General features: G+C 41.6%; 1 protein-coding gene across 4 annotated transcripts in view; it reads right to left on the bottom strand.

The window, feature by feature from the left end:
* The window catches only part of SGCD (sarcoglycan delta), a 321,460-nt gene that overhangs the window by 22,465 nt on the left and 273,974 nt on the right, over positions 1-25,021 (bottom strand). For all 4 annotated transcript variants that reach the window (XM_051631256.1, XM_051631255.1, XM_051631254.1 and 1 more), the window contains exon 7: positions 10,217-10,289. In XM_051631256.1, the coding sequence (XP_051487216.1) occupies positions 10,217-10,289 (73 nt within the window). The remainder of the gene's footprint in view (positions 1-10,216; positions 10,290-25,021) is intronic.

Here is a 25,021-nt window from a genome sequence, read left to right as displayed (position 1 = left end):
TAAGCAGGAAAGAGCAGGAAAGGACTAGGAGAGACTTAGAGTTCCACTTTCTACTCTCTTTAGCTGTATTGCCCCTGATGTTTTCAGTACAAATTATACAGAAGCAATCAAGGGGCATAAAGTGCTGTGTAAGGCCATCATTACCTTGTGACTTCATGGAAACTTGTTTTTGAATCAAGGGAAAGCATTGCCTATAGGATTTAGCCTATTAATGCAAACACCAGAATGGCATTGTTAATCCCACATTACCAAAGTGTCTGTACTTCAAAAAGTATTAGTGGATTAAACCATACAGTATGATCTACACCTGAAGATCTGGATTTGGTGAGGAGCAGAAATGCATTGCCCAAATCTCCTGGCACCGTACGGTTAGGACTGGCTTTTTCCACTGTGCTCTCAGCACAATTCCTTCTGCCCCAAGGGAACAAGAATTGATTACCTGGTACTGAGAGGGTTGGAGGCGTTAGCTAGAAATGAACAGCAATTACAAAGGCCTTAATTTTTGTACCCTAAAAGGCTCTGTCAGAAATGTCATTTGTAGTTAATTAGAAGCGTGTAAACCAGATAAAAGCCTGTTAAAGTCAGGTAGTTTTTAACCTAGGACATTCTGGGCTTCAAGGGCTGGCTGATAACTCAGGACGTTTTCACAGTTTTTTCTGTGCTTTCCAGGGGATCCTTCTGGCAGCATTTGAGTTTCCAAAATAAAATTCTTCAGGTTTATAAAAGACCTTCCATCTTTAGACAGAGCACCTCCGCTGATTTTTGTGAAATATCCTGTTTTTCTAAAGAGACTTTTACTGCAATTTGAATTTATTTCAAGCCATTTCACATGCACACATTTTCAATCATACCTTGTGGGTCATAAGAGAGAAAATTTAATTTCAGAAACCTTAGGAAGCAATAATACTCTTTAACCTCTGGCATTGCATGAGAAGATACTGAATATTTTCTATCAAAATGAACAGTTCTAATAACGTGCCATTAATATCCATTTATATTTATTACTCTTACATTAAAGTGAAGACACCAAATCCCTAATAAAAAAAAATTAAATTGACATATTACTTCTTTCTCTGTCTTTAAAAATGTTAATACTTAAGAAAGCGGACAGGACATGACATTTTTATCACTGCCACACAGTTCAGTACTAGCAGCATAAACCCTTTGTGTCTTGCTTTTTGCCCTTATTATATCAAATATAAGCAGATTTTCAGTGAGTTCACTGACAGGGAACATCTTACAGTAGCACATCCCCTCATTATCCAGCCCTCTCAGCTGTTCTCAAACTCACCAGGAGGCCATTTCCCCTCCACTTTACAACCTCTTTTGTGATCCTTGATGGCCTAAGTTTGGGGCTTTTTCGGTTTACTTTCTTGCTGTGTCAATTTATAACATATTCTCAGCCAGCTTCCCACAACCATCCTTAATGACATGAAACCAGGCATAGAGGGAGAGAAGGTGTTTTTGTATTGTGAAAAGCAAGATGTAACTCATGAACTGAGGTCAAACTCAAGAAGAGAAATAGAGAATTGCAGCTGAGCTTCAGCTGGTGAAGCAACTACCAGGAGGGTCCCAAGAGCCCTACACCCATTCCTGTTAGCCTAACTCAGGAAGCTCCTCTCATTCTGCAGCTATTGCCCACAAGATTTGCTTTTCCTCTCTGGAGGACCAAGCTGTATTTCTGTGCATAGCCCCAAAGCCACAAGACACCATGTGAAACACATGCTTATAAGTTTGGCTCCTATCCATGGACAAAATGTCCTTCTGCAGTTGAAGTCAAACACAGCATTATTTTACTTGCCAGCAAAGCCAAACATACGTATTTATAGCAGCCGTCTCTGCTGGTGGATGAAATGGCAGCTGCCACTTTACCTTTCAAACCAGCAATGCTCCACCTTTCATACACCTTCACTTGTCTGACCTCAAAAAAAGCTGTTTTTTTTCAGTGAGTCACTCCAATGCCAACTCAGCTGGCAGTCAGAGCAGGGGAGTGCCAGCTTCAGAATGTCAGCAGAATCTGGAAATAAGTTGGTGAAGTCCACAGGTTTTCAACTTAACTAAGATGGAGAAGAGAAAGAGGAACCAACCTGCCACTTTGGCCTGTGCTGCTGGCACATGTAGCTTCTGCATTTCTGGACATGAGCATGCACAAGGTGCAAGATGGGTCACTGACCATCCCCAGTCCTGAGCTAACTCAACTCGTTGCTGAGCCCAGACAGCACAGGACAGCACAGAGCTAATGCTCAAACACTAAGAACACATTATTATCATTCTAGATGAGGCAGAGAGCAGGGGAACAACTACAGGTTGCAGAGGGGTCCCCAAAGAGGGACACGAGTTTGACTGCCAAGTCACATTTAGAAAGCGGCTCTCAGTAGTCACATTCTGCCTCCACATAGAGAGGCAGAGCTGATTCCAAACACCATTCCAGAGCCAGAAGTGACATTCCTTCAGTATAAACTCAGCAACAATATTTGGTTGGAAATTATGACTATTCAAAACAGCCAGAGGTGCCACAATAACCCACAGGATATATCCATGCCGCAAAATACACACAAGTAGGGCAGCAGCAGTCACTGCACATTGAAAAGATAAAATCAATACAAATCAGGAGGAAACAACATATCTACTCCTGTTTCGCCTAGAGAAAACAACTGTATTCCACATGAGACTGGTGGAAACACAGTGGAAACATTCTGTAAGTTCAGGATAAAGATTCTGTAGGCACAGTGAATATTTATGTTCTCTTAATAAGTGTACAAAATACTGCTTTCAAAAGAAAGGATCCCATTATAGTAATGGGCACTTAAATAGGGTTATGCAACAGCTATTGATTACTGACTACAGTCTGAAGTACAATTAGTGCATTTGTAGAAGTGTCCTACTTAATCACAGCAGACTTGTACAGCCCAAAGTTCTTCACTCACACTAAGTATTATTGCCTCGATACAGTCAAACCCTCTGGCATCAGCAGCCAGCAGCAGGAAACAAAACCCCAAGGAACTCCTCACTTGGGCAGGAAAGTGTCTCACCTGTCCTTCCCTATTTTGTACCAGGTTAATGGGAGTCTGTGTTAAACACTGGTGCGTTAACTGCTGCCGCTCAGCAGGCGAGACCCCAGCTGTGGTTCCTGTGCCAGGCTCTGCAGGGCAGGGGCAGCCCCAGAGGGCTCTCAGCTCACCTGTAAAGTCTCAGTGGGGGAGACAGTCCTTCCTTAAAAGCAGAGCTGGGTAAGGCAAAGATTTTTATTTTACCTGCTTTGCTTTTCACTTCAGGTTTTAGAAATGTGAGATACACAGCTGGAGAAGAGTGTAAAAGGATTGAGAGACGTATTAAAGAAAACGACATATTTTTCTACCCAAAAGCAAACAGGGTGCTCAGTGGATTACATTCCTCTCCTTTCTTTAAGATAAGAACAGTGTTCAAAGGAAATTCTCCTTCACTTCTGAGCTATTCAGTCATTTTGAACACGATTACATCCTGAATACACAGTATTTGCAAAAGATTGGGATCTCAGTGATAGGTGCTTTCCTTGCCATCTTGTATTTACTTCTGTATTTCATGCTCAATGTCCTTGGTACAATTAGCTCTATCTCAAGCCCAAATGTTATCTTAAAACAATAGTTTCTGAGCGTCTTGCATTACAAATCCCACATCCCAGTCGAGCACAGCAACTGAGTCTGCAGCATCTCCCAACTAACTTCTGTAACAGCAGCACCAGCCAGACTCTGCTGCAAGACTAACGTGTTGTTTAACTTGCATTCAAACAAACACTGCCTGTCCCCTCTCTGGGTACTTGTCTCATGGTTGCTTTTAGGACACTCAGGGCTGCAGTTAGTTAATAACCTGCAGATGCTATTACAATTGGCATCCCAAAAATGGACCTCAGAGCGTGCAGAGCAGGTATTCATCCCAGGGCACAAGCAGTAAGGTATGTCATTCTGGACCGTGGTAGCTCTTCTTAATCATTATCAAAAGTAAATGAAAAGCAATAGTTCCTATAAATAGCTGCATTCTAGAGGCTAAAGGGTATTTCCATTATTTTCTGTAAGACATTCCAGAAAATACCACCTTAGGGAGCAGACTAACCTACTAGACAGATACATCATGATAGATGTGTCACCACATCCTTTTAATCAGCGCATAGTCAATATTCTGTATTATATGAATAACTAATTAGTTTCACAACTTATTTCCACAGATGTCATTGCAAAATGTATCTGAGGAATGTCATCTACACTTAAGAGAAGGACAAGCATTGTAATTATGTATTAAGCCATTTCACCAGTGTGAGTCTGCCATGGAGTGTGAAATGGCTATAATTCACATTTTTAAGACCTTGCATTTATTAGCATCTATTTTCTACTCAAGGTTAGCAGGTTGCTGCACGGAGAGTTAAAAAAAAAGAAGAAAAAACCCTCACATTTTCGTTATTCAAATGGATACGTATGCATGTCTGACTGTAGAGATTGGTCACACTGACAGGGTTTTCACTCAAGTCCCAGAGGATTTCTGGCTCTTACACCTTTGTGAATGGCACTTGAAGGTTAGATGAATGCTCTGATTATGGAGCAAGTGACATTCTGCTGTTGAAAGCTAATGACAATCCTGGATTCAACGCACCTGGGCAGGATACAGATCTTGTATACAAGGAAGATATTCAATCTGAGATAATAGTCAGGATTGATGATTAATATCTCCCAGGAAAGGGCTTTGTTTGCATTAGAAAACCCCTGCAGAATAAATGCCGAGAGAGAATAATAAACCAGGCTGTTGTATTTTATTCAGGGCCCAGGGAAAGTTAAACTTGGCTCTGTCTGGAATCATTACTCCAGTGCTGATTATGCTGCATAATTATATGCAGAAGAAGAGTCTTGTGCATCCTCCCACCAACCACCAAATAACAGGGATATTTCCTCTGCTCTCTAACCCATAAGCTATGGCATTCAGCAGTGATTTTATTTAGGAATCTGCCCCCTTACCTCACTATTCCCGCTCCTCTGGTCTCAACTGGAAGTGCCCATAGCTCTGATGCAATATGCAAACTCTAGCACCCACAAATTCCTGCAGCACAAGGGACATGAGTGTGTCTGGAAAGATCCACGGACCCCACCACAGGCTGCTCGACCTCCAATTCCTATGGCTTTGTCTATTTTCCCTAGCTTAAGCCTATCTAGTTTTTTACTTCAGCAATATAGTGTGTTCAAAACACCTTCATGCCAAGCTGCCCTTCCTGCCAAGTCTGCTTTCACCATCCATTAGCCCTCTTTTAAGAGGATCTGCCTGTCTATGGACAGAACCTATTAGCAGCTCTGTGAACAGGGCAGGGCCATGATTTATCCAGCCTGGATAAATCAGCAAAGCTCTGCCAACACCTCTGCCATTTCCCAGGCATGTGTCTCCTGAGCATTCGATCATATCTAGGCTTCACCTGCTAAAAACAGGGGAAAAAAGGACACCAAGAGTAGAATCCCCCCTTTCTGGTACTGGGCATGAAAGAGGTGAAGGCCATTAAGAGAAGATTTGCTGGGGTAAGGAAAGGGAACATTCAACCCCCCTCTTCTCTACTTTGCAATAGAAAAATTTTAACAAAATCGAATGCCTCAGCAGTCAACTGCCTCCTTAACCCCAAGCCTTGTATCCAAGAGATCTTAATCCACTGCCCACAAGAAGCCTGGAAAATACTGCCTTTGATCTGGGAGGGCTGTGGCTTGTCTTCTATAACATATAAACAGGCAGCAGCTTTGAAGGGATGTCAAAGGGAGTAAAAGCTAAAGCAAAGTGTCCATGGCTATGAAATCAGCATGAGTTCTGCTCTGAGAAAGTCTCATCCAACAAGAAGCATTCCAGGAAGTCTTAGGTGTCACAGGAAAATGGTTAGCTCAGATGTGGTTTCCTAGATTAGAAAATGGAGAGTGGTGAGAACCTCTGCCATTCCAAAGAAACTCATTGGAGTCCACTTAAGTTAGCTTGAGGTGTAGAAACCAGGAACCTGTTCTCTCATTTTAGTTGTCTGCTAATAGATATGTGTTGCCTTTAGTGGAGACAATCATACAAATCCAGCCCATCCATGTCATATGAAAACAGGTATATTTGTTAGAATGTGGAAAGTAAAGATCAGGTCAAGGCAAAAGTGTATTGTCTTTTAAGCTGGTAGGACTGCCAACATTATTAGGATTGCGCTAGAAGGACAGAGAAAAGAATTGCATCCTTTCTGGTAAATCAATCAGAAAATAACATCAGCTAGATGCAAGGCTACACTGGTTATTTTTCCCTTGCTGACACCTCACAGGAATCCCCAAGTGTTTGTTGTAAACTAAACAGTGTTTCAGTATCACACACTAGTCTTTATAAACACTTTCCATTTCTCACCAATTACTTCCTTTTTCATCCCTCTATTTTTTTTTTCCTCTTAATCTTTATTAATGTAATGGGCTTTAGACAGAAAAGTTATTTGTGTTTGTACTTATTGAAAACATCTCTGCTGCCTTGCGAAACACAGCTGAGAGAAACCTTAATTTGGGAAGAATTATTGTTTTGGAAAATGAGTATTGTTACATTAGCTGAGCACTGCATTTAAATTGCTTTTTGTTACAATAGGTCTCGCTTGGACTATTTGGGTAGTTCAGTGCTATACATGGTAAGGTAGAATTGCACTAATAAAACCAAGCTGCAAGTACATTTCATTTGCCATTTGGTACTTTCAGTGCTTCATAATTAACTTTGGTCAAAAATTACCCCTTGAATCCCAAGGGATTAATTCTCCCTTAACTATATTTGTGCATTACAGGAAAAACAGTCATCCCTTGTTTTCCTGGCCTTGGATGAGCAGTTTACTGTGTTTTTAACCTACAATAACTGTGGATGAATTCCAGGTATGTACTCGCCCCTCATGGAGTGAATTTCATGCCGTCTGATTTCTTTTTATTTAACTCTGGGACCAGAAATGCCCTAAACCAGGTGCCCTGCCCAGCATGAACTGGACATTGGGGATGTACTCAGGCTGGTTCAGAGGCCAGGGATGGGGATGGATGCTGTAACACAGCACCCATCTGGCATACACCTTTCCCAGCTTCCAGCACTTAGTTTCACAACATCCTCCTATTTTTTCTTATACTGGATCACTGACTTTTTAATCCCTTCCCCTCCAATTATTTCCCTTCTTCCCTACACATCAGCTAGTCTAGCCTTTATCCCTCACCTGGGGAGAACCTCCTGAGAAGACTCAGCAGCAAAGTCCTGAGCTGGTTTGAACAAGCACCAAACCAATTGCCACCTGAATTTTCTCCACCTAAACCATTGCAGACAAAAGTGTTTCAAAGAGGGCACTCAGAAAAGATGGCCACACCTTGTCTGCTCTCCAAGATGGTGACCACCTTGTAGAGTAGCTGGTTACTGATAAATGAATTAGGCTGGATGAACTGAACACCCTTTGTCAGCTAAATGGGGACAGCAAGTCTGTTGAGAACTTGAAGCGTGTAACTCTTCAAGACACACGGGTGTGACTGGAAGCCTTTGGGAGATGGGAGGAAAGGAGGAAAGAAACAGATGACTGGCATGATGGTGTACGGCCTATCTTGCAGGGGAAATCAGTCAGCTGTTAAAGAGAGGAGGAAGAGGAAGAAGATATACAGATGGTCTGACTCCCAGTGGTGACAGGAGCAGTTGGTCTTCTCTCTTTCTGATAGTGACAGTGGCTGTCACCTTATTTTGAAATCTCCTAACAAAACAGTGGGAGTCAGGATGGGGCTGAAAAGAGCAAACGGATAAATCACATAACTGATCCTAACCATTTGGTCTAGGAGGAGTGATGGAGGTTGGTGGCATCTGGTGACAGCCTGCAATAACTGAATGTGCACTTTCCTACCCTGAGAACTCCAGACTAAGGAGAAAAGAAAGTTTGCACTATTTATTACAGAAAAGGGTCTTTTAGAGCTCAGGCAGCTCGTGAGTGGATGTTTACAATGCTGCTTTCCTAGCAATGTTTGACAGCTTGGGACCCATACTCTGCCATCTCATTCAGTCCCATTTCACAGCAGCATCTTTTTAAATAGGCCAAAAGGACACCTCATGCACACACACTGCTATCAAAATAGGAAGGTGCCAAAAAATGTCTCCCCAGAGTCAGATTATTTCCTTAATGAACTCTGTGCTGTACCCAAAAGGCACTATTTTACCTAAGAACCAGTCAGTGCTCCAACATGTAGTGAAGGAGATGGATGGTTCTTGGTTTGGGGAGAAACAGCATTTGTTCTTGGGAAACCTTGCTTTATCAATACTGTGCTATCATTGGCTCTTTTCTTCTCTTTGTGGTGGAAAAAACATTTATTTTTGCCAAGATAAAATTTTCAGATGTACACACAATGTTTTAGGACCCTGTGGGGCTTTCTTTTTCAAAGTAAATCCTATTCAATGATTTTGCCTTAAAAAAAGCAACAACTCACAAAATTTTTACAGGATTTTTTTCACCCAGTCCACTAATTAAAAAAAAAAAAGTCAGTTATCTAACAGCTCTCCATATGAAAGAATGAAGTAACAACATGAATTTAAAGCAGATCAAATATACTGAATCAACCCCTTGCATAGATACTGCCATTAATTCATTTCAATTTCATTTAGTGTAATTGCCTTTGGAACAGAAGCATGCTTAATCAGATTAAGGCCATTTTAATTCACATTTGTCCCCTCTGATACGACACTCTACACTTCTTTGGATTAAATTCACCTCCCATGTTTAGAAAGGACTAAGTAACCACAAGCTTGGATCTAAATCTTGCATCTGTTTGCATTACTGAAAACAGGACCTGGTTTTGCAAGTTACTTAGATGCTACTGGATATTTTAACCATGATCTTGCTGCCTTTTTTTTTCCCCCTTCCTGAAAATGTCAGCAAACGTGGGCTGTACCAAGAAGCCTTTGTCATCTGATCCTTACCTACAAACCCCATCACTCACTGATGGTTTTGTTTGCTTGCTCTGCCCAGAGAAATGGAGGGTTTGTGTGCTCTGCACCACCACACCTTGCCCTCCTTGGGCTCTTTCCACCACAGCAGACCCTAGAGCTGCCCTGGTAGCTGCACGTCAGGCTGAGCAAAGACCCATTTGTTCTTTTTTTAAAGGAACTACACCAAGATTAGGACAACCACAAGGCAGGGTTAAAGCCACTGAATGGATAAAAACAACAATCTTCCATAACGAACTCAATCACACCATTTGTTGTCTGACATAGGATCCCCAGAGTGTGATATGGGAACAATTAGAGGGTTTCCAAACAAAGTGAAAAAGACCCAAGGAATCTTCATCTTCCATGGTGATCTAGGTGGGCCATAACTATCCCTGGTAGCAGAGCAGAGAGAGCAAATGAGGGAGAGGTCCTCTCCCACCTCAGTGCCTGCACAGTAAATCTGCAGAACTCACGCACAACTTCAGCTGTCTGAAGATTCTGACATTCCCAGCAGTTTCCAGGAAAGGAGAGTTTGCAACTCAAGATCTAAGGACAAGATGTCCTTCTGGGGATTTTTTCACCTTTTTTCTCTCTCTCTCTTTCTAAGGAAGGACAATCAGAGCACTGATGGCAAGCCCCCTCAGCCCTATTAGGTTATATGAGGCCTAATTTATTAGGCCACTCTTTTCAGAGACTAGTCATCCAAACTAAACTGTAGTGTCACACTTGTTTTGTTGGGTTTTTTTTCAAGTAAATATAATTCCCAGCCTTAGCTTGAGGGCAAAGCAGATTCTCAGGAGATGTGCTGTTTATTCCTTCTGAATATATTGCTGTCAGCAAGCAGCATCTCTGCAAGTGTCAGCAGTCACATGCATGCACAGCTAGACTCTGTGTAGGTCAGGGAGGATTTACATTTCTGCAGGACAGATAATGCTGGAGACCATTCCCCTTTTGCCTGCTGCTATCCCAGCACAGATTCCAGTACCTCCCTGCACAACCAGGAAAAGATATTTTTTTTTTTTTCTTTCTTTTCAAATGATGAGTCCAGGGAACACAGAGTATGTTGCAGAGGAGAAATGATGCTCTCATGCCTTTAGCTTTGTCATATTACATGTAAACAAGGTAGGTCCCTTCTCTCCCATGGCATCCTACACTGATGCCTTCCAAAGTGAATTCCCAAGCTCTAATGCAAAAGCAGAAATGATGCCCAGCAGTATGTACAACCCCAACAAGCTGCCACTGAGTTACCATTAAACCATATTCCAAAGTTTACCTTAGTTCCTTGAAGGGGTCTGCCCTGACATTGGGAGTTTCTATAGATTTAGGGAACACTGTGCCTTCTGCTCCTGAAATCACAAAACAAAACAGAAGACAAATTGTAAACATTATAAGCTGTTATCAGGGGAGTGATTGTCACATCATATCTAGGTGTGATTTAACCCATTGCTTGGCCCCGTTTCTCTCTTTTACACATCCCTTCTAGTCCCCAGGAGAAGCCAGACCTTGATCATCTGAAAATGGTTGCCTTGATTACAACTGGGCTTTGCCTGCACGTGGCGCTTCTGGCTGTAAAAGCAGCTGCTTTCACCCCGACTGTGAGAAGTGTTTGCCAACCCAACTGGCAGCTTGGAACAGATCCTCCCCTGGTAACCAGGCATCAAATCCAGCTGTGTCCCTCATTAGTGAACCTGGATGCATGTCATGGCATTATTTCTTTTGCTGGGATCTGAGTGATACTCAAAGGAGAACACCAAATTGTGGCTTGCTCACTGCAAATGTCTCTTGGATCAAGCTGGGGAATGATCAAATGTCTCTTGGATCTCCTGCCTGGGGAAAAGGAGGGAGGTGTTCACCTGGTGAAATGCACAAGCAGGCAGCAGACTCTGCTCTAGTCCCAGCCTGGCTACCAGCTGGGTGACCCCCAAATCATAGAATTATTTTGGTTGGAAAAGACCTTTAAGATCACCAAGTCCAACTGTTAGGATATTTGACTTGTGCGCATTTTCCTCTTTTCTCAGAGACTATGGCAAAGGCAGCACTATCCCAGTTTACTGACTGTTCTTAGATTACGAGCTGTGAACTGCTAGGCAATATGAACAGCTTTCGTATGTTTCAGGCCAGCTAATTCTCTTCTGTGGCCACCTGCACAGCCCAGGTTTGGCCATTTCACCCGGCCATCCCTGTATCCGGTCCGTATTTTGTGACCAAGCCATGGTGTCTCTCTCTAGAAATATGTGCTCTCCTTATATAACTGTTTTAAGCCAAAGGCAGCCCCTGCCATCCTCCGGTAAGCCTTTCCACTAATTGTTCTAATTTTAGAATGTGCATCTAATCTGAATTAGTCTCACTTCAGCTTGCAGCCACTAAGTCTTCTTGTGTCCTCGTGCTCCAGCCAATTGGACCTGCACGAGCAGATTCTCCGCCTCCTGTAGATACTGTTGGTGATCCAACCACCCGAACCTTCTCTGATTCTCTGCAAAGTTATGCTTTTCTGATTCATTCACTGTGAAGCAGATTTTCCTGCTCTTTCATTGCTCTTTTCAGAACCTGTTTTATTTTTAAAATACTCTGTGAAACACGGGAGTCCCCAAGAGCTGTCACTGATGCTCTGTGCTGCAGAATGTCACGTTCTTGCTCCCACTGAAACTTCCAATTAAAACACAGCTCGGAATGGTACTAATTGCTTCACACACAGCAGTGGACTAGAAATTAATATTTATGTTCTCTAATATATAGCTGCCTACCCAGTGAGCAAGTATGACCTCAATTCCTAAATTTAGGCTTGTGGTCTTGTGTTCAGATGCACTGTAAACAATTAGTCACTCATTATTGGTAGTTATCACAGCCATTTCAGTTTCAGTATGCAAACAGCACCAGTGGCATTTCTGTATTTCCTTATTTTTTTCTTTGATATAGATATTGGTGCAAACTACAGGTCCTGATGAGACTTTTAATATAAACTCTTGGAGATCTCTCTTAACACATGGTATTCTAGTTGCTACCTATGTCTGGAAGTCACCACTGATAGAATAAAAAAGATGTTCTGACATGATACAAAACACATGAATACAACATTCTTCTGTAACTTCTGCTGAAGTGAGAAACAAATGTGGCTTCAGTGAGACTACACTTTCTTTGCACTGAAGTAAATTAACTAAGCTGTCCCACTGTGTCAAAGAAAAAAAAAACAAACAGAATGAAAATAAGCACTCTAACATTTGTTAGAATAAAAACCAAAAACAACAACTAATTTTTAAACTAGAGAAAAAACAAAATAATCTCAAAGATGTTAAAAGCAGGCTAAAGTTTGAAGCTTTATCCTTGGGAATTGAAATTGATCCTATGGCACAATACAGACATTTAGCTCTTAACTTCACTATAAGCCTTCATCGTTAGGAGCTGTCAAAAGTGGCTGTAACTTGCCAGCCATGAAGGTTATTATCACCAGATCTGTCCTCTCGACAGTTTCCAAATGATTTAAGTCTCTGTTTATCCACACAATTGCCTTGGCTATTAGCTTTGCAATGAAACTTAACAGAACCAGCCTGCACATATCTGCTTAATATACCAGTGATTTTTGAGGGGAGGAAGATGAGGAAGAGCAGCTGGAGGGGTGCACATTGGTATGCTTGTACCCTTTGCACCCACATTGCTCAAATGGTGACTTTTTACAGACTTTAAGTCAGCTGCTTAAGTTATGCAAAGCCCAAAATACTGATCTGCATGTAACGAGGAATGCCTTCAGAATATGGAGAAACTTTAGCATATTTCTAATGGCTTAGGGTTTTCCAGGTTTTCATTATTGAATTTGAATGCAGGAAGCAACTTTGGAAGCAAAGCCAGTGAAGACTCCAATGCAGTCATTTCATCAAGGCTGAAAACAAAAAAACCTGCTATTCCTTCCCTCCATCTCCTTGTTCTCCTTTCCCTACTCACAGTTCTTAAACCCTTTCCTCCTGTCTTCATTCTCAGCTCCATGGAAGAGCCCTTCTGCACTGAGAACTGGAATGAGAGTTCCAAATCCTTTTGCTTCTCTCCTTCGATACAAATTAGAAGCAAACACCAGCTGCCTTGATAAGGTTTCCTCCCTTGACAATATAATTTCTTATTATTCTAGTTTAAGAACATAAGATCTCCCAAAGGGCCACCTGTCCCTGTCACAGAGTAGGACATCAACCATGAAGGAATGCCTAGGGACCAGGACTGAGACATCCCTTCCTTGACTCTGGCTGTCAGAAGCTGAGGGACTCTTTGAGCTGGCTGTGTCATCCAGTCACTGGAGACACTGATAAGCTTTCCTCACCTCACCTAATTATCAATTAAGTGTCCCCATTTCTGTAGCATGGAACTCACAGATGAATTTTTCTTTAGGTTTCAACCTGCTGCCTGGTGATTTCACTGGATACTTGTTCTGCCTTGGACTGTGAAAAACATCCTCTTTTTTCTGTGCTACTGGAAATTTTTTAGACCTCAAACGTGCCCACTCCCACCAGCCCTCTCTCTGCTACACTGAAGAGTTTCAGTCTCTGTCTGAGGGACTGGCAGATCCCTCAGTGCCTCCCAAGGGAAACAATTGCCTTGGACAGATTCAACTATACAGCACACTTGTGTCAAAGTCTGGCTCTTGGCCACCATGGAAGCCCCCATCCAGGCTGTGAGAGCATCACTGTTGGATGGTGTTGAAAGCGAAGGCACTAGGCTGGAGAAAGTGACCTCATTTTATGGTTTTACTAATGGCTTTGGCAAAAATAGAAGGAAAGTTTGAGGGAAATGTGCTGTTGACACTGAATCGGGCTATTCTGCTCTGCAGAGGAGAACTGGGATGTCACAGAGAAATAAATTTACCCGGAGAAAATTCGACTTCAGGGAGCAGAAGAAGAGAGCGGGGGTGGAATTTAAAAATATGAAGTCCAAGGTCATGTGCTTAGAAAGTAGTACAAATGTCTCCTTCATACTGGATGCTTCCAGGATGGGAATATCTCTGGATAAAGGCTGAATACTACTCATGATTCCTGGCAGTGGGACAGGGCCAAAGGGAAGGCAAACATGACACTAAACTGAAAGGCAAGAGGCAGGTCTAACAGGAAAAAAAACCCCACACATTCTTTTAAGAATCATCAGTGAATCCCTGAACTATTACGTAGCTCCCAGCTCCTCCCCAGTGAGGAAAGCATACAGAGAGTAAATACTGTCATGCCTGCTCAAACAGAAAAAGTCTATCCTACTAAGAAAGACTGCAAGGACTTGGCTTTTTAGCTTAGTATCAGGATGACTCAGGAACAATACAAATGCTGTGTATAAATAGATTAGGAGGATAAATAACACAAAGGAAAAAGAACTATTGGCTCTAGGCCAACTTTGGCATAAGAGCAAGTGGCAATAAACTAGTCCCAAATATATTCATGAAGAAAAGGTAAATGTTTTCTAGCCAAAACAGGAGCAAAAATGGGGGCATCTTTTCAGTTAGATGGGACAGACTATCTATCAGATTTGACAAATTCATGATTCTAAGATGTGGTGTCTCAAAATCAGGGGACAAGATTTGCAGGATCAAATAGTGCCTTCTACTCTTGCTTGCATTCCCTTTATCTTATTTTCAGTGCCCTCTACCTAAGGAATGACAGATTGTTGCAAATGGTACAAATGCACAACTCCAACAGTTCAAAAATTAGGAGCTACAATATCGCTTCTCAATCAGAGCTACTATACCCCTGTTCTCCCTTTACTAAGTACAAAGCAAATGTAAATCAACTTTATTATGGTAAAACACAGCTTCTGCTTCCTGAATGACCTGTTATTAAAATATCTGCTATCTACCATGAAAAACACATAACACAAAATTTCTATTTCATTGCAAAATACTGAAAATATTTTTTTTCACCTTATGAGACGCTGGTGCTGCTAAAAGTAACTTACCTGCAAACAAAGACAGTTAGCAGTAAACAAACATATAATTTGTATTTAAACATACTATACTGTACGTCCCTAGGCAAGAATTTATTCTTTCTCACAGTATTATATCACAGCAATTTCTATTAAAAGCCATACCTACTGATTCCCTCTTCTGACACTGTGTAATTTACCACCGATAAATGTTCATAAACAGTTGGACTGAAAAATCCATAAAGCCATTTCAGCTTTATTTTAAGTTCCATTTAATGTCCCTCAAAAATTATTTCAATGTGTTTCCATTAGCTGGTTCTCTGCCCAATAACTTAATTCCACACAATCAGTCAGGAACTTACAAAGCATATGACAGGATCTACCTAAAGTGTTTTGAATCACCATAAGGATTCACTCAAAGAGTGTTTGGGGATTTTTCTCCCCCTTCTGGTGCAAAAAGTTGTGGGGGCACAAATATCAAAGAGCCCCATACATGCTCACTTCATGCAAGAACAAAAATCACATGTCCTATGGCATGGGAATATTTAGGGTTTAATTTCAGGGTTTGGTCATTATTTTCATTCTTTCTTTCTCTTCTTTCATTTGAGACTCAGAAGAAAGACTGCACAAGAACAGGGCTGCCAAATAAGAGTTTGCATTTTGTCTGGCACTAGTTTCTTAGAAGCCTACTGCCACATCCAGGAGACAAGCCTGACTGCAGTTTGGACCACTGCAAGTGAGTTGCTGAAGCAACTGCCACCTTCTCAACCTCTTCTCACCTCCCATTTCCCTTTCCTCACCCATCAGAGAAGCCTCCAGTGCCACTGGTCTCTTGCACCCTCTGAACAGCTCTAGCTCTTGCACAGGAAGGCTCTGTCCTTCCTTGCTGCAAAGCACATGCCTGGCACAGCCCTCTTGCCTCACTGCTTCCAACATGGAAGCAACAAAAAAGAGCTAGTGGGTTGGGCTTTTGCCAATCATCTTGCTTTATGACTTGAATCCAAGACAAAGCAAAACCAAGGTGCCTTTTTATCCCCATTTTGCATTGAAACAAAGCAGAAGCATCATGTTTTGTGTGTGCACGTTGTTTTGCTGGAGATGTCTTTTGAAGCACTAATTCTCTTCATCCAAATGTGGTGATCAATCTCATGAGCTTTGTGAGGAAAGAAAAGGAGATTACTAACACCCCACCAAGGCAACGGCTCTGGTGTGAGCTCAACACTGGTTCAATGCCAGCAACTCCATAGGGGAGAGAAGAGGTTCAAGCATCCCAAGAAAGGAGCAAATCTCAGCTGGAACGTGCATCCTCTTGACCAGCAACAAATCCAACCAGAACAAAGTGGGCATCAACAGTTCAGCTTTCCAAGCTACCTCTTGCTTTTCCTGTGTGCTGAAAAAGTACCTGAGCTGTATGACACTGTCCTGTCACCTTCCCTGATCCAAAGTCAAAGGCCATCCCTGCTTCCCCTGCCCAGAACCAGGCTCCAGCCATCATGGCAAGATACCAACCACATACTGCTCCCTCTGCACAAAACCTGCTCTAAGCTTCTACTGGTATCAGCTGGAAGGGAGAGAAGAGGAGCTCAAAAGCAACGAGAGGTATTTTTAGAGTAATGATTGATGCTCCTGAAGTCAAAGGTAGGTGGCATTCAGCTGAATAGCACTTGGGGGTGAACAAAACAACCAAAAAGAGAAATCAGGTTTCCACTCAGGTACAGATGCACCTGGTTAGCTATTCCTCCCTTACCTTTTTCTTTTCTTTCTAGACAACACATTTCTTTCCCACTCCCTGTATTCCTTTAGTAATAATTCCAGACACACAGCACACCTTTAGCATTGTATATCAGTGCTTTATAATGAAATTGGCATCTCAGAGCCCTGTCACAGACTTGGTGATTAAGTTGGCTTAAGTGTATTTTCTCTTTAGCACTCTGCCTTAATGCAGCACTGTGCAAATGAGGGGAGAAGGGGAAGGATTTGCTATTTCTTCTATCTAAAGTCAAGACACAATGTGTAGCAGGCTGGTGATCTCCATAAACTACCTCTACTCCTGCTATTATTGATCGGGACACATTCAGCAATTTGTTCATGAAAACAGCTGTCTGACGAGGTTCTCTCCTCTGTAGGTCTCATCAGGGTATTACGTGACAGTCTCAGAAAGGTGTCTGTGCAAATAGATGTCCAGGAAGTAAATCCAATACAATATAGGTAGAAATGATTTGTGTGCGTTCCTTTTAATTCCTAGCTTTAAAAGCCTTATTCATCCTTAATTTATGTTTTTAAATGGATGAACATAGTAATTGCTGTTACTCCCCTTGAATCCCATCAAATCTGAAATCAATAAGAGCTCCATTTCAGGGCCCAACAATAATAGCCTGGCTAGGTTAAGTCAGTGCACTGAACAAAAGCCATAAAGCTTCATTCATGTTTCTTTCTAGGATACCACAAAAATAGTTCACTGCAAAGGTCTGTCTGTCTGCCTTCGTTGTCAAAGTCTTAAGGAGTTTTTAGTTTAAGGGCAATCTATCTAATGATATAATGGGCCACATGACCAAAGGTGTTTATATTAATAATGTAATATAATTTATTTAGAAGCTTTTAGATATTTGTCTTAGCACTGTATGCACACAGGGAGTGAATCAACCCTTAGGCTGTGGTTGAGCTAGATTAGCCAGGAGCTCCTTGTGCCTCCAGCCCCTCCAGCTCTGTAGGGTGGAGAAGCAGTCATGTGACTCACAATCCCAAGAAATAAATGGAACCAGGTTTTAAACTTATTGCAAACAGTAAGATGAGCTGCAAGCCCTGAGATGAGTGTGTGGATCATTAGTGATGTGTGTCTGTAGACACACACTGATCTTCAGCTGCCTAGCTCCAGCAGTTGAATGTCTGAGAAACATAAAGGGAATAACAGGAAAGAACAGAAGGGCTTGCATCCAAACTGTGAAAAGACATACAAAGAAAGGTTGCTGCGACTTATGCTGACCTCTAGATATTTCCTTCTTGACTAATTTTGGGATCCTTCAAAACTTTTTCTGCAGTTCAAGAATAGCAATGTCATCACTGAATTCCTTTCAATCTCTTCTTGGCATTCCTGTGCAAAGTTGCAAAGAAACTCAGGAGAGCCCCTGAAGTAGGAATACACAGCGGAAATTTATCAAGGAGAATATTATGTGAGCTTCAGACAGATCAGGTTGTGAGGGCTGTGGAAGACACTTAGGAAATAAAATATAAATCTGCCACACTTTTAAACTTGATTTCAGTGTTTGGCAAGTGTACAGTATGTTTCTTTCATAATCCTTGTGACATTTAGTCAATATTAATCTGATGGTGGATGATTCTTCCTTCTCCTTAAACAGGATTAAGGTAATGCAATCTGAACACACATTTCAGCCTGGACTAGAAGCCTATACACTTTACATAAATGCTGTCCTTTTTGTCCAAAATGTACTTTGAAGCAAAAGCAAACATGAGGAAAACTTCCAGTATATCTCCCTCCCAACACACATTGTTTCCTCCAACAAAAGATAAATTTACAATCTGGGTGAGTGGATTTTGAAAAAGGAGGACAACGTTATTTGAATTAGTCATTAAAAGGAACGGACAACAGCATCTACACCTATTGCCCTCAAGGCAGCAAAGGAATCAGAAGTGTTCATTCAAGTATTGTATATTTGCTCAAGATCTGGTCATTGTAATTTTTTCCCTTATACAATGGGAAAAAAAAAACAAAGCAACAAAACTATTTGGAAGAAAGCATTCAGAAATCCCCCCACAGCCTCTGGGGAAAAAAAAACAACAAACAACAACCATCCAATTAAACCAAATCATATTTTTATATGTAGTTTTAAAATTTTTTTGTCAGTTGATAAAAATCTTTTGCCATGCCTGAATGCTACCAGCAGTGGAGGCTGTTTCCAGCCTTGCTAGTGCCACTGCTAAAACCTGGTATCTTCATTTGTCAATGTATTTCCTTCCTTTCCTAACTTCATTCTCTGTCCCTTTTCCACAGGACCAATGACTACACGACACCTTGGCAATGGCTCTGGGTCTGCATTAGTATTACTGCTGAATTACCTATAAGCAATGCATAGCGAACATGTGTAGCTACTTCCTAAAGAAGTTCATACATCTCCAGCAAAAGGTCAAGTGCTTGTCCAAGCCTTGTGAGTAGCACAGTCGTGGCACGCTCTTTTCGCTTGCTGAGAGCACAGAAGGGAGCTCTGGAGCAACCCAGGTGCCTTTGAAGCAGCCTGAGCAAGCAGGAGCTCATTAGCAAGTGGATGAACTGGGAAAGGCCTCTGACCCCAGGCTGAGGGCACAGCACTTGCTTTCAGAAGAACAGCAAGATACCCCAGCAAGGTACCACGGCTGCACTGTGGTGGCACCGAGACATCTTTGAGTCAAAGGTAACTCCCCCTCTGCTGCCTTTGTCAAGGAAAAGGATCAAAGAAGGAAAATGTTTCCTTTTGCTAAGAAATCAGTCATGTAGCATCATTTCTCCTTTGAAAAAGCTACTTACAGACCTGTAGTAAAGACATGTTTTTCAGGAAAATGTACGAAAAGCACAACACAAAGATTCAAGCTTGGCATTTATCCTCAGGCACGAGGTCACAGCAGACTCACTGGTGAGGCCAGAAAGCTCTTTTTCCTCTCTGGATCCAGCCTGATTTCAACACTTGGCTACCAAAGTTGTTCCCTCTGCCACAAACAAATCAGCAAAATGCCACTTTGAAATCATAATGGTTGCTGTAAAGGGCAACCTTGCATGTCCTGACCCAAAAATAATCACTTATGAAGGGTACATGCAGCAAAAATGGGAGGTAATTCCTAGAAGTTTCTAACTTACACCACCCTCTGAAATGACTAGTACCAGTCAAATAGCTTTGTGGATTATTTTAATGAAATATAACTACCCTTGCACTGATTAAAGTTACTCTGCTGTAAATACTGCAGCAAACATAAGGTAGAAAGGACAAGCCAAGAAGATACTAAGCTTGTAAGCTTGAGGGAACGTGAGCCGAGTCCCTTAACCAGGCTGGCTTTGCAGCCACAGTTCTGCAGGGCTCCTCCCAGAACAAGCTTCTACGAGCTCCCTGAAAATGCTTGTAGATGTGAAGCTTTAGAGACAGCTGGGCCAGCTTACACAGACATATTAGTTCACCACATTTGTTTTAAATCGTGTTCTCCTCTTGTCCAAAGTGAAGGACACTGTGACTGCTTTTTCAACCCTTCCATGAGTACCAAACCCAGGACTTCATATCCTGTAAATACAGAGCAGGTTACTCCCTCTGCCCCAGCAAGAGAAGACCCCAACTCAAACCCTCCCACTTGAAAAAGCTTTCTATGAGTCAATCAAGCTGTGATCTCACTGACTGTAAGCTTGAGCTATGCTGCTTTTATCATTGGTGGTTTTCCACTAAAACCTCTGAAGTCCTTAATAAACAGCTCATAAATAAAATGCTGGAAATCTGCCTTGGAATTAATTACTTCAAAGTTGTTAATAAATTTGCAGGAACATTTCAGCAGCTGACTCCTCATTTCAGGTGCATTTCCAGGCACCTGAAGAGAAACTGGAAAGCTCCCAGACTAACAGTCCTGAAAGTTTAACCTGTGGTCAGCATTTGTGTGCTCCACATGCTTCATCACCCAGAGGGAACATGTGGAAAAACTTCTACAAGATAGAAACAGAGCTCCTAGATAATTATTTGAAGGGAGGGGCTGCAAGGGGTGGGCGAGAACAAAGGTACATTTTAGCCATCACTGTGCTGGGGAGATCTGCAGTGCATGGGGGTGGGTCATATCTCCTGCAGAGAAGTTCCAGAAGTCTTTATACTGGAAGATGAAAGGAATCCTACTCCACTCTAAATACAGCTATTTTAGTTAGGGTTTGCTACAGGGAAAGGTTTTAGTCACTTTTTTGTCATGGGACTACATTAAAAGAAAAGCTTATGCTTTGGTAGTATAAATGTCTAAGTGAGGGCCACATTTTTCAGAGACTGAGAGTGGGAGCAATCTGGGAGCAATCCCTGTATTCTTCCATTACAGAAAAGGGACTTTGTGGTTTTATGAGTAATGCTATCATTGCAAAGCAAAATGGTAATCTTAAGAGTGGTTAAAAAGCGTGGTTGATTTGCAACTGGACAGCATCCAGCCCATGCCACCCTACCTCCCACACAAACCTTCCTCCACCACTCAAAAGCAGGGACTGCAAAAGCCCGTGAGCTGCAGGAACGTGTCTTTGGTGGTTTTATCCCAGCTCAATGCAATATATGTGGATTCCCATCAATATCTAGACTTAAAAAAAATTAAAAATTGGTTAAATCCATCATAAATATTAAACACCAGAGTATACTGGCAAGTTTCTCTGAAAACAAACTTTGAAAAATAATCTCCAAAAAAGACGTCAAGGCCCTCTGGAGAAGTGACACTGGCATGTCATCAGACGTTGTCTTCTAAGGCTAAATTAAGCATCTGACCAGATTTAAATTTCTGTAAGAACGCATGCTAATTGAAATTGCTTTAGATTTAATTAAAAATGCTTTTCTATAAAGATAATAATGTAACTCTATCAATTAGTATCAAGTGGCATCTAGAGGGCATATTTAAAAACTAATCTGGAGAATAAATAGAGCTAATTAACAGTCAGAATAATGCTTTATGACTGTCTTTTGTTTATAAATGCTATAATAGTCACTTTGCTATTAAATGAAATTGGTAATTAATATATATCAAAGTTATTTTTTAATGCTCTTTTAACTAAAGAGTATTTCTTACACACCATTTTTCAGACGATCCAAACATAATCCATTCCTGGAGGGAGGGAGGAGGGGGAAAGAAGACCTGCTGTAAGATGGAGTCCATACGCATTCAATCAGGACCTGCTCATTCATCTCCTGTCACACAGACCAAATGTGCTTATGAGCCCGTGAGGGACACGTAGCCAGGGTTGCCAAAGTGCTCTGCCAACCACGACCATGGCCAGCACAGGGAAGGTTCACACTTCACCCCAGGAGCAGCACTAGGGAGCCATTCAGCAGGCAGAGATGTGGTAGATTTTACCTTCAAAAACTAAGCCTTGCAAAAGCCAAGTCACAGTTCTGAGGAATGAGGACGACTCTGAGGTTTACTCTAGTACCTTTCAAAAGACCATGAGATGCTCAAATACTACATGAGTGAAGCTTGTAAAAGAAAGCTGTGCTAACAGTGAGGATGTGCTGCCATCTGACCCCACCGCAAGAGTGGAGAAGATGGCTGGGCAATTGCAGGCACTGACAGATGAGCTTGGAAGAAAAAGGTCAGACCAGATTTGGCATGAGGCTCAGTTTCTACATGACTTTTTGTAAGCAAACATGAGCTCCTTCTGAGACATCTGGGCCAATGCAGCTGCTGAGCTCCTGGATGGCTCTGAGTGAGGCAGAGGGAACTCATGCTTGTGTCTGGAAAAGGTTGTGTAGATGCTACCAGAGCTGACCATGGCCAAAGGCTCAGAGGGCTGCCCTTGTCCTCAAACAGAAGTTCCTGTTATCCTCCAATCTCTCCTGTGACAACAGGTCTGACTGGATTCACTAAAGCAAATAAAATCACTGAAGTACTCTAAATTACATCATGCATTAAAAGCAGAAGGGACCAAATCTTTCTGTGTCCTTTTATGGTTAAAAATCAGAAATAACCCCCCAAAATACAACTGAGAAGCATTTTCATTTTGTAATCTGCACAACCCATACTGTGCAATTTTTGAAGCACCATCACACACAGCACGTCTTTCTTGTATTATTTTAGCCACAATTCTGTGTATTCACCCTTTTTTAATGCCTTGCTAATGTTGAAAAACCCTTTTGCTACCAGAGCAGCGTTCATTTTAAAAAAGGAAAGCACCTCTTTTCTCATGACAAGGCTTCAGCATTACTTTATAGAACAAACTTTCAGAATCAGCTTTGAAGAGTGTACAAAAAAAAAAAAAAAAAGTAATTATCATTAGCAAGATTAAAAGCAAGCCACAAACCCAAGAACTGCTGCTCTAACCTCTGCGAGACGACTTTCATGCCAGACTGCAGACATACATGTCCTTCTATAATGAGTTTGTCTTCAGCAACAACAAGAACAAGTTGAGATTATTTAGGCAGCGTAGACAGGTGTCAGCAGACACCTGCCCACAGTACCTGAGATCCCAAACACCAGAAAAATGATCAAAGGAATTTGTCTGTGTACTACAACTTGGACTAGCCTCAAGTGCAGACAAAAACACTGGAAGAAATATGAACATATGGTATAACACTTCCCAGCATGGCAAACAGCCACGACAACCACTTTTGGAGATAAAATTAGATTGGGGAAGCAAAGCTGGAGAAAAACAAAGCCAAGCATGAACTCTGAAAGCATTTCAGCTCAAGGTCATTTAAATACTCGCCATATAACATCACCAGCAGTATCATTCTACCTTGTTGTTGTTGTTTTGTTGTTTTGGTTTTTTTTCCTGATAGATCTGAACAAGCCAATCAAACCCCAAGAAACACTTAATTGCAGATAAAAATGAAAGTGCACCACAGCAGTTAGCAGTATTTTTTATGTTACTTATTCTGGAGACTAAAACAAGGCAGAAACCCAAAATAACTATCAAAGCTAACTGCTGATTTCTCCAAACTACAAAGTTACAAAAAGCAATGTTTTTGTAAGTATGTAATCTGAAAAAAAGTATTTGCAACTTGTGAAGTTTTAAGGTTGTTTTTTTTTTTTTTTTTAAGAACCAGTGACAGAAATCTCTCATTTTAAGGTCTTCAAGAAAACATTTAAAAACTGTTGCTGCCTGACTTCACCTACCCTGCACAAAAAAACCTGTACAATTAATTACCTCTAAAGGGAGATTTAAGGTAGAACATGGACTGTGACAAATGCTCCCCAGCTCTGTAACACTGCAAGAATTTTGAATGGTCCTTTTCGAAGCTTTAAGCTAAAAAAGATACTGTTAGTTTTGTGAAGTTCAATATTTATCCCACAGATCTCACCTAACTTTGTAGAGCTGGTGACTGAACTATTTGAGTATGCACCAACAGTGACTTGCACAGAGCTACACTCGGCCTTTCTACAAACAGGAAACACCTAGAATAGCACAACATCAGGTAATGAAAGATGTAAATGGTTGGATACAAAGACCAAATCATGATGGTTAGACTAAAAGGGTCTAATTTTAAGCTCCTTTAGATTATATGTAATAAACTAATTAAACACTATATATTATGTAGTAAATAGTAAGAAATAAAAATACATCATTCTAAGCTCCTTCATTGATCTCTGTGTTTAGGAGCTTGCTAGAGAAGTAAGGAACAGTTGGAGCAAACAGATGCATCCAAATGAAGCCACTAAAAAGAGGTATCAGCGCATCCCCGGACAGCAGTGGCACTTATGTGACTCATGGCTAGAAATATCGAGCTACCCGTCTGCTCCTACAAGAAGACATTTACGAGCAAGCCTAGCAAAACTGCAGAGCAAGAGAACCCAAGTTGCTACGAGGTAACTTCATATAACTATCAAATACATTTCAAAATTTTACTATTACTATAAATGTTTCTTAACAATTAAAAAAACCCACAACAAAACAAACAACAAACAACCCCCAAGCCCCAAGTGTATCCCCCATTTTTGTTAGGACCTATTGATGTAAAGCCTAGCAAGCAGGACAGCTGAGGGGGCAGATCCTGCACAGGCAAAAGAAGAGCTCAAGCTGCCCCTCTGTCTCGAAAGGCAGACAGGAATGAGGTGGCATTGGTGGGGTTGGCTTCTCAACCCACCCACAGCATAGCTGAAGATGGCTTAGAGATGCACAACGTGCTCTCTCATGTGGCTAAGGAAAGATAATTAATGTAACAGGAATTAATATGCAGTCCTAACTCAAGCTGAGTTTTTCACTGCAGGTCTCCTCGGTATTCATTTCAGAATGAAGGAGGAGCTGGTGAAAGGGGTGCAATCAAAACCATGAAGCCTGAGGTTTCCCTACACACAGTGTCTATGGCACAGAAGCATCCTTACAACGATCCCTCACTGTCCTTCACCCAAAACTTACAAGATACAGTTGTTCAGCTTCCAAAGCAGGTTTTAAATCTACTTCATTCAGCTAGACAAGCACTTCCAGGGAAGTTTTTATGGAGGGGAAATAACGTATTGTGCAAGTTAAGAAACTCCTCAGATAGAAACTCCTGGC

Source organism: Apus apus, chromosome 13 (genome assembly GCF_020740795.1).
Source record: "Apus apus isolate bApuApu2 chromosome 13, bApuApu2.pri.cur, whole genome shotgun sequence".
NCBI classification, from domain to species: Eukaryota; Metazoa; Chordata; class Aves; order Apodiformes; family Apodidae; genus Apus; species Apus apus.
Note: the sequence above shows the minus strand (reverse complement) of the source record. Positions and strands in the feature narration are given on the sequence as shown.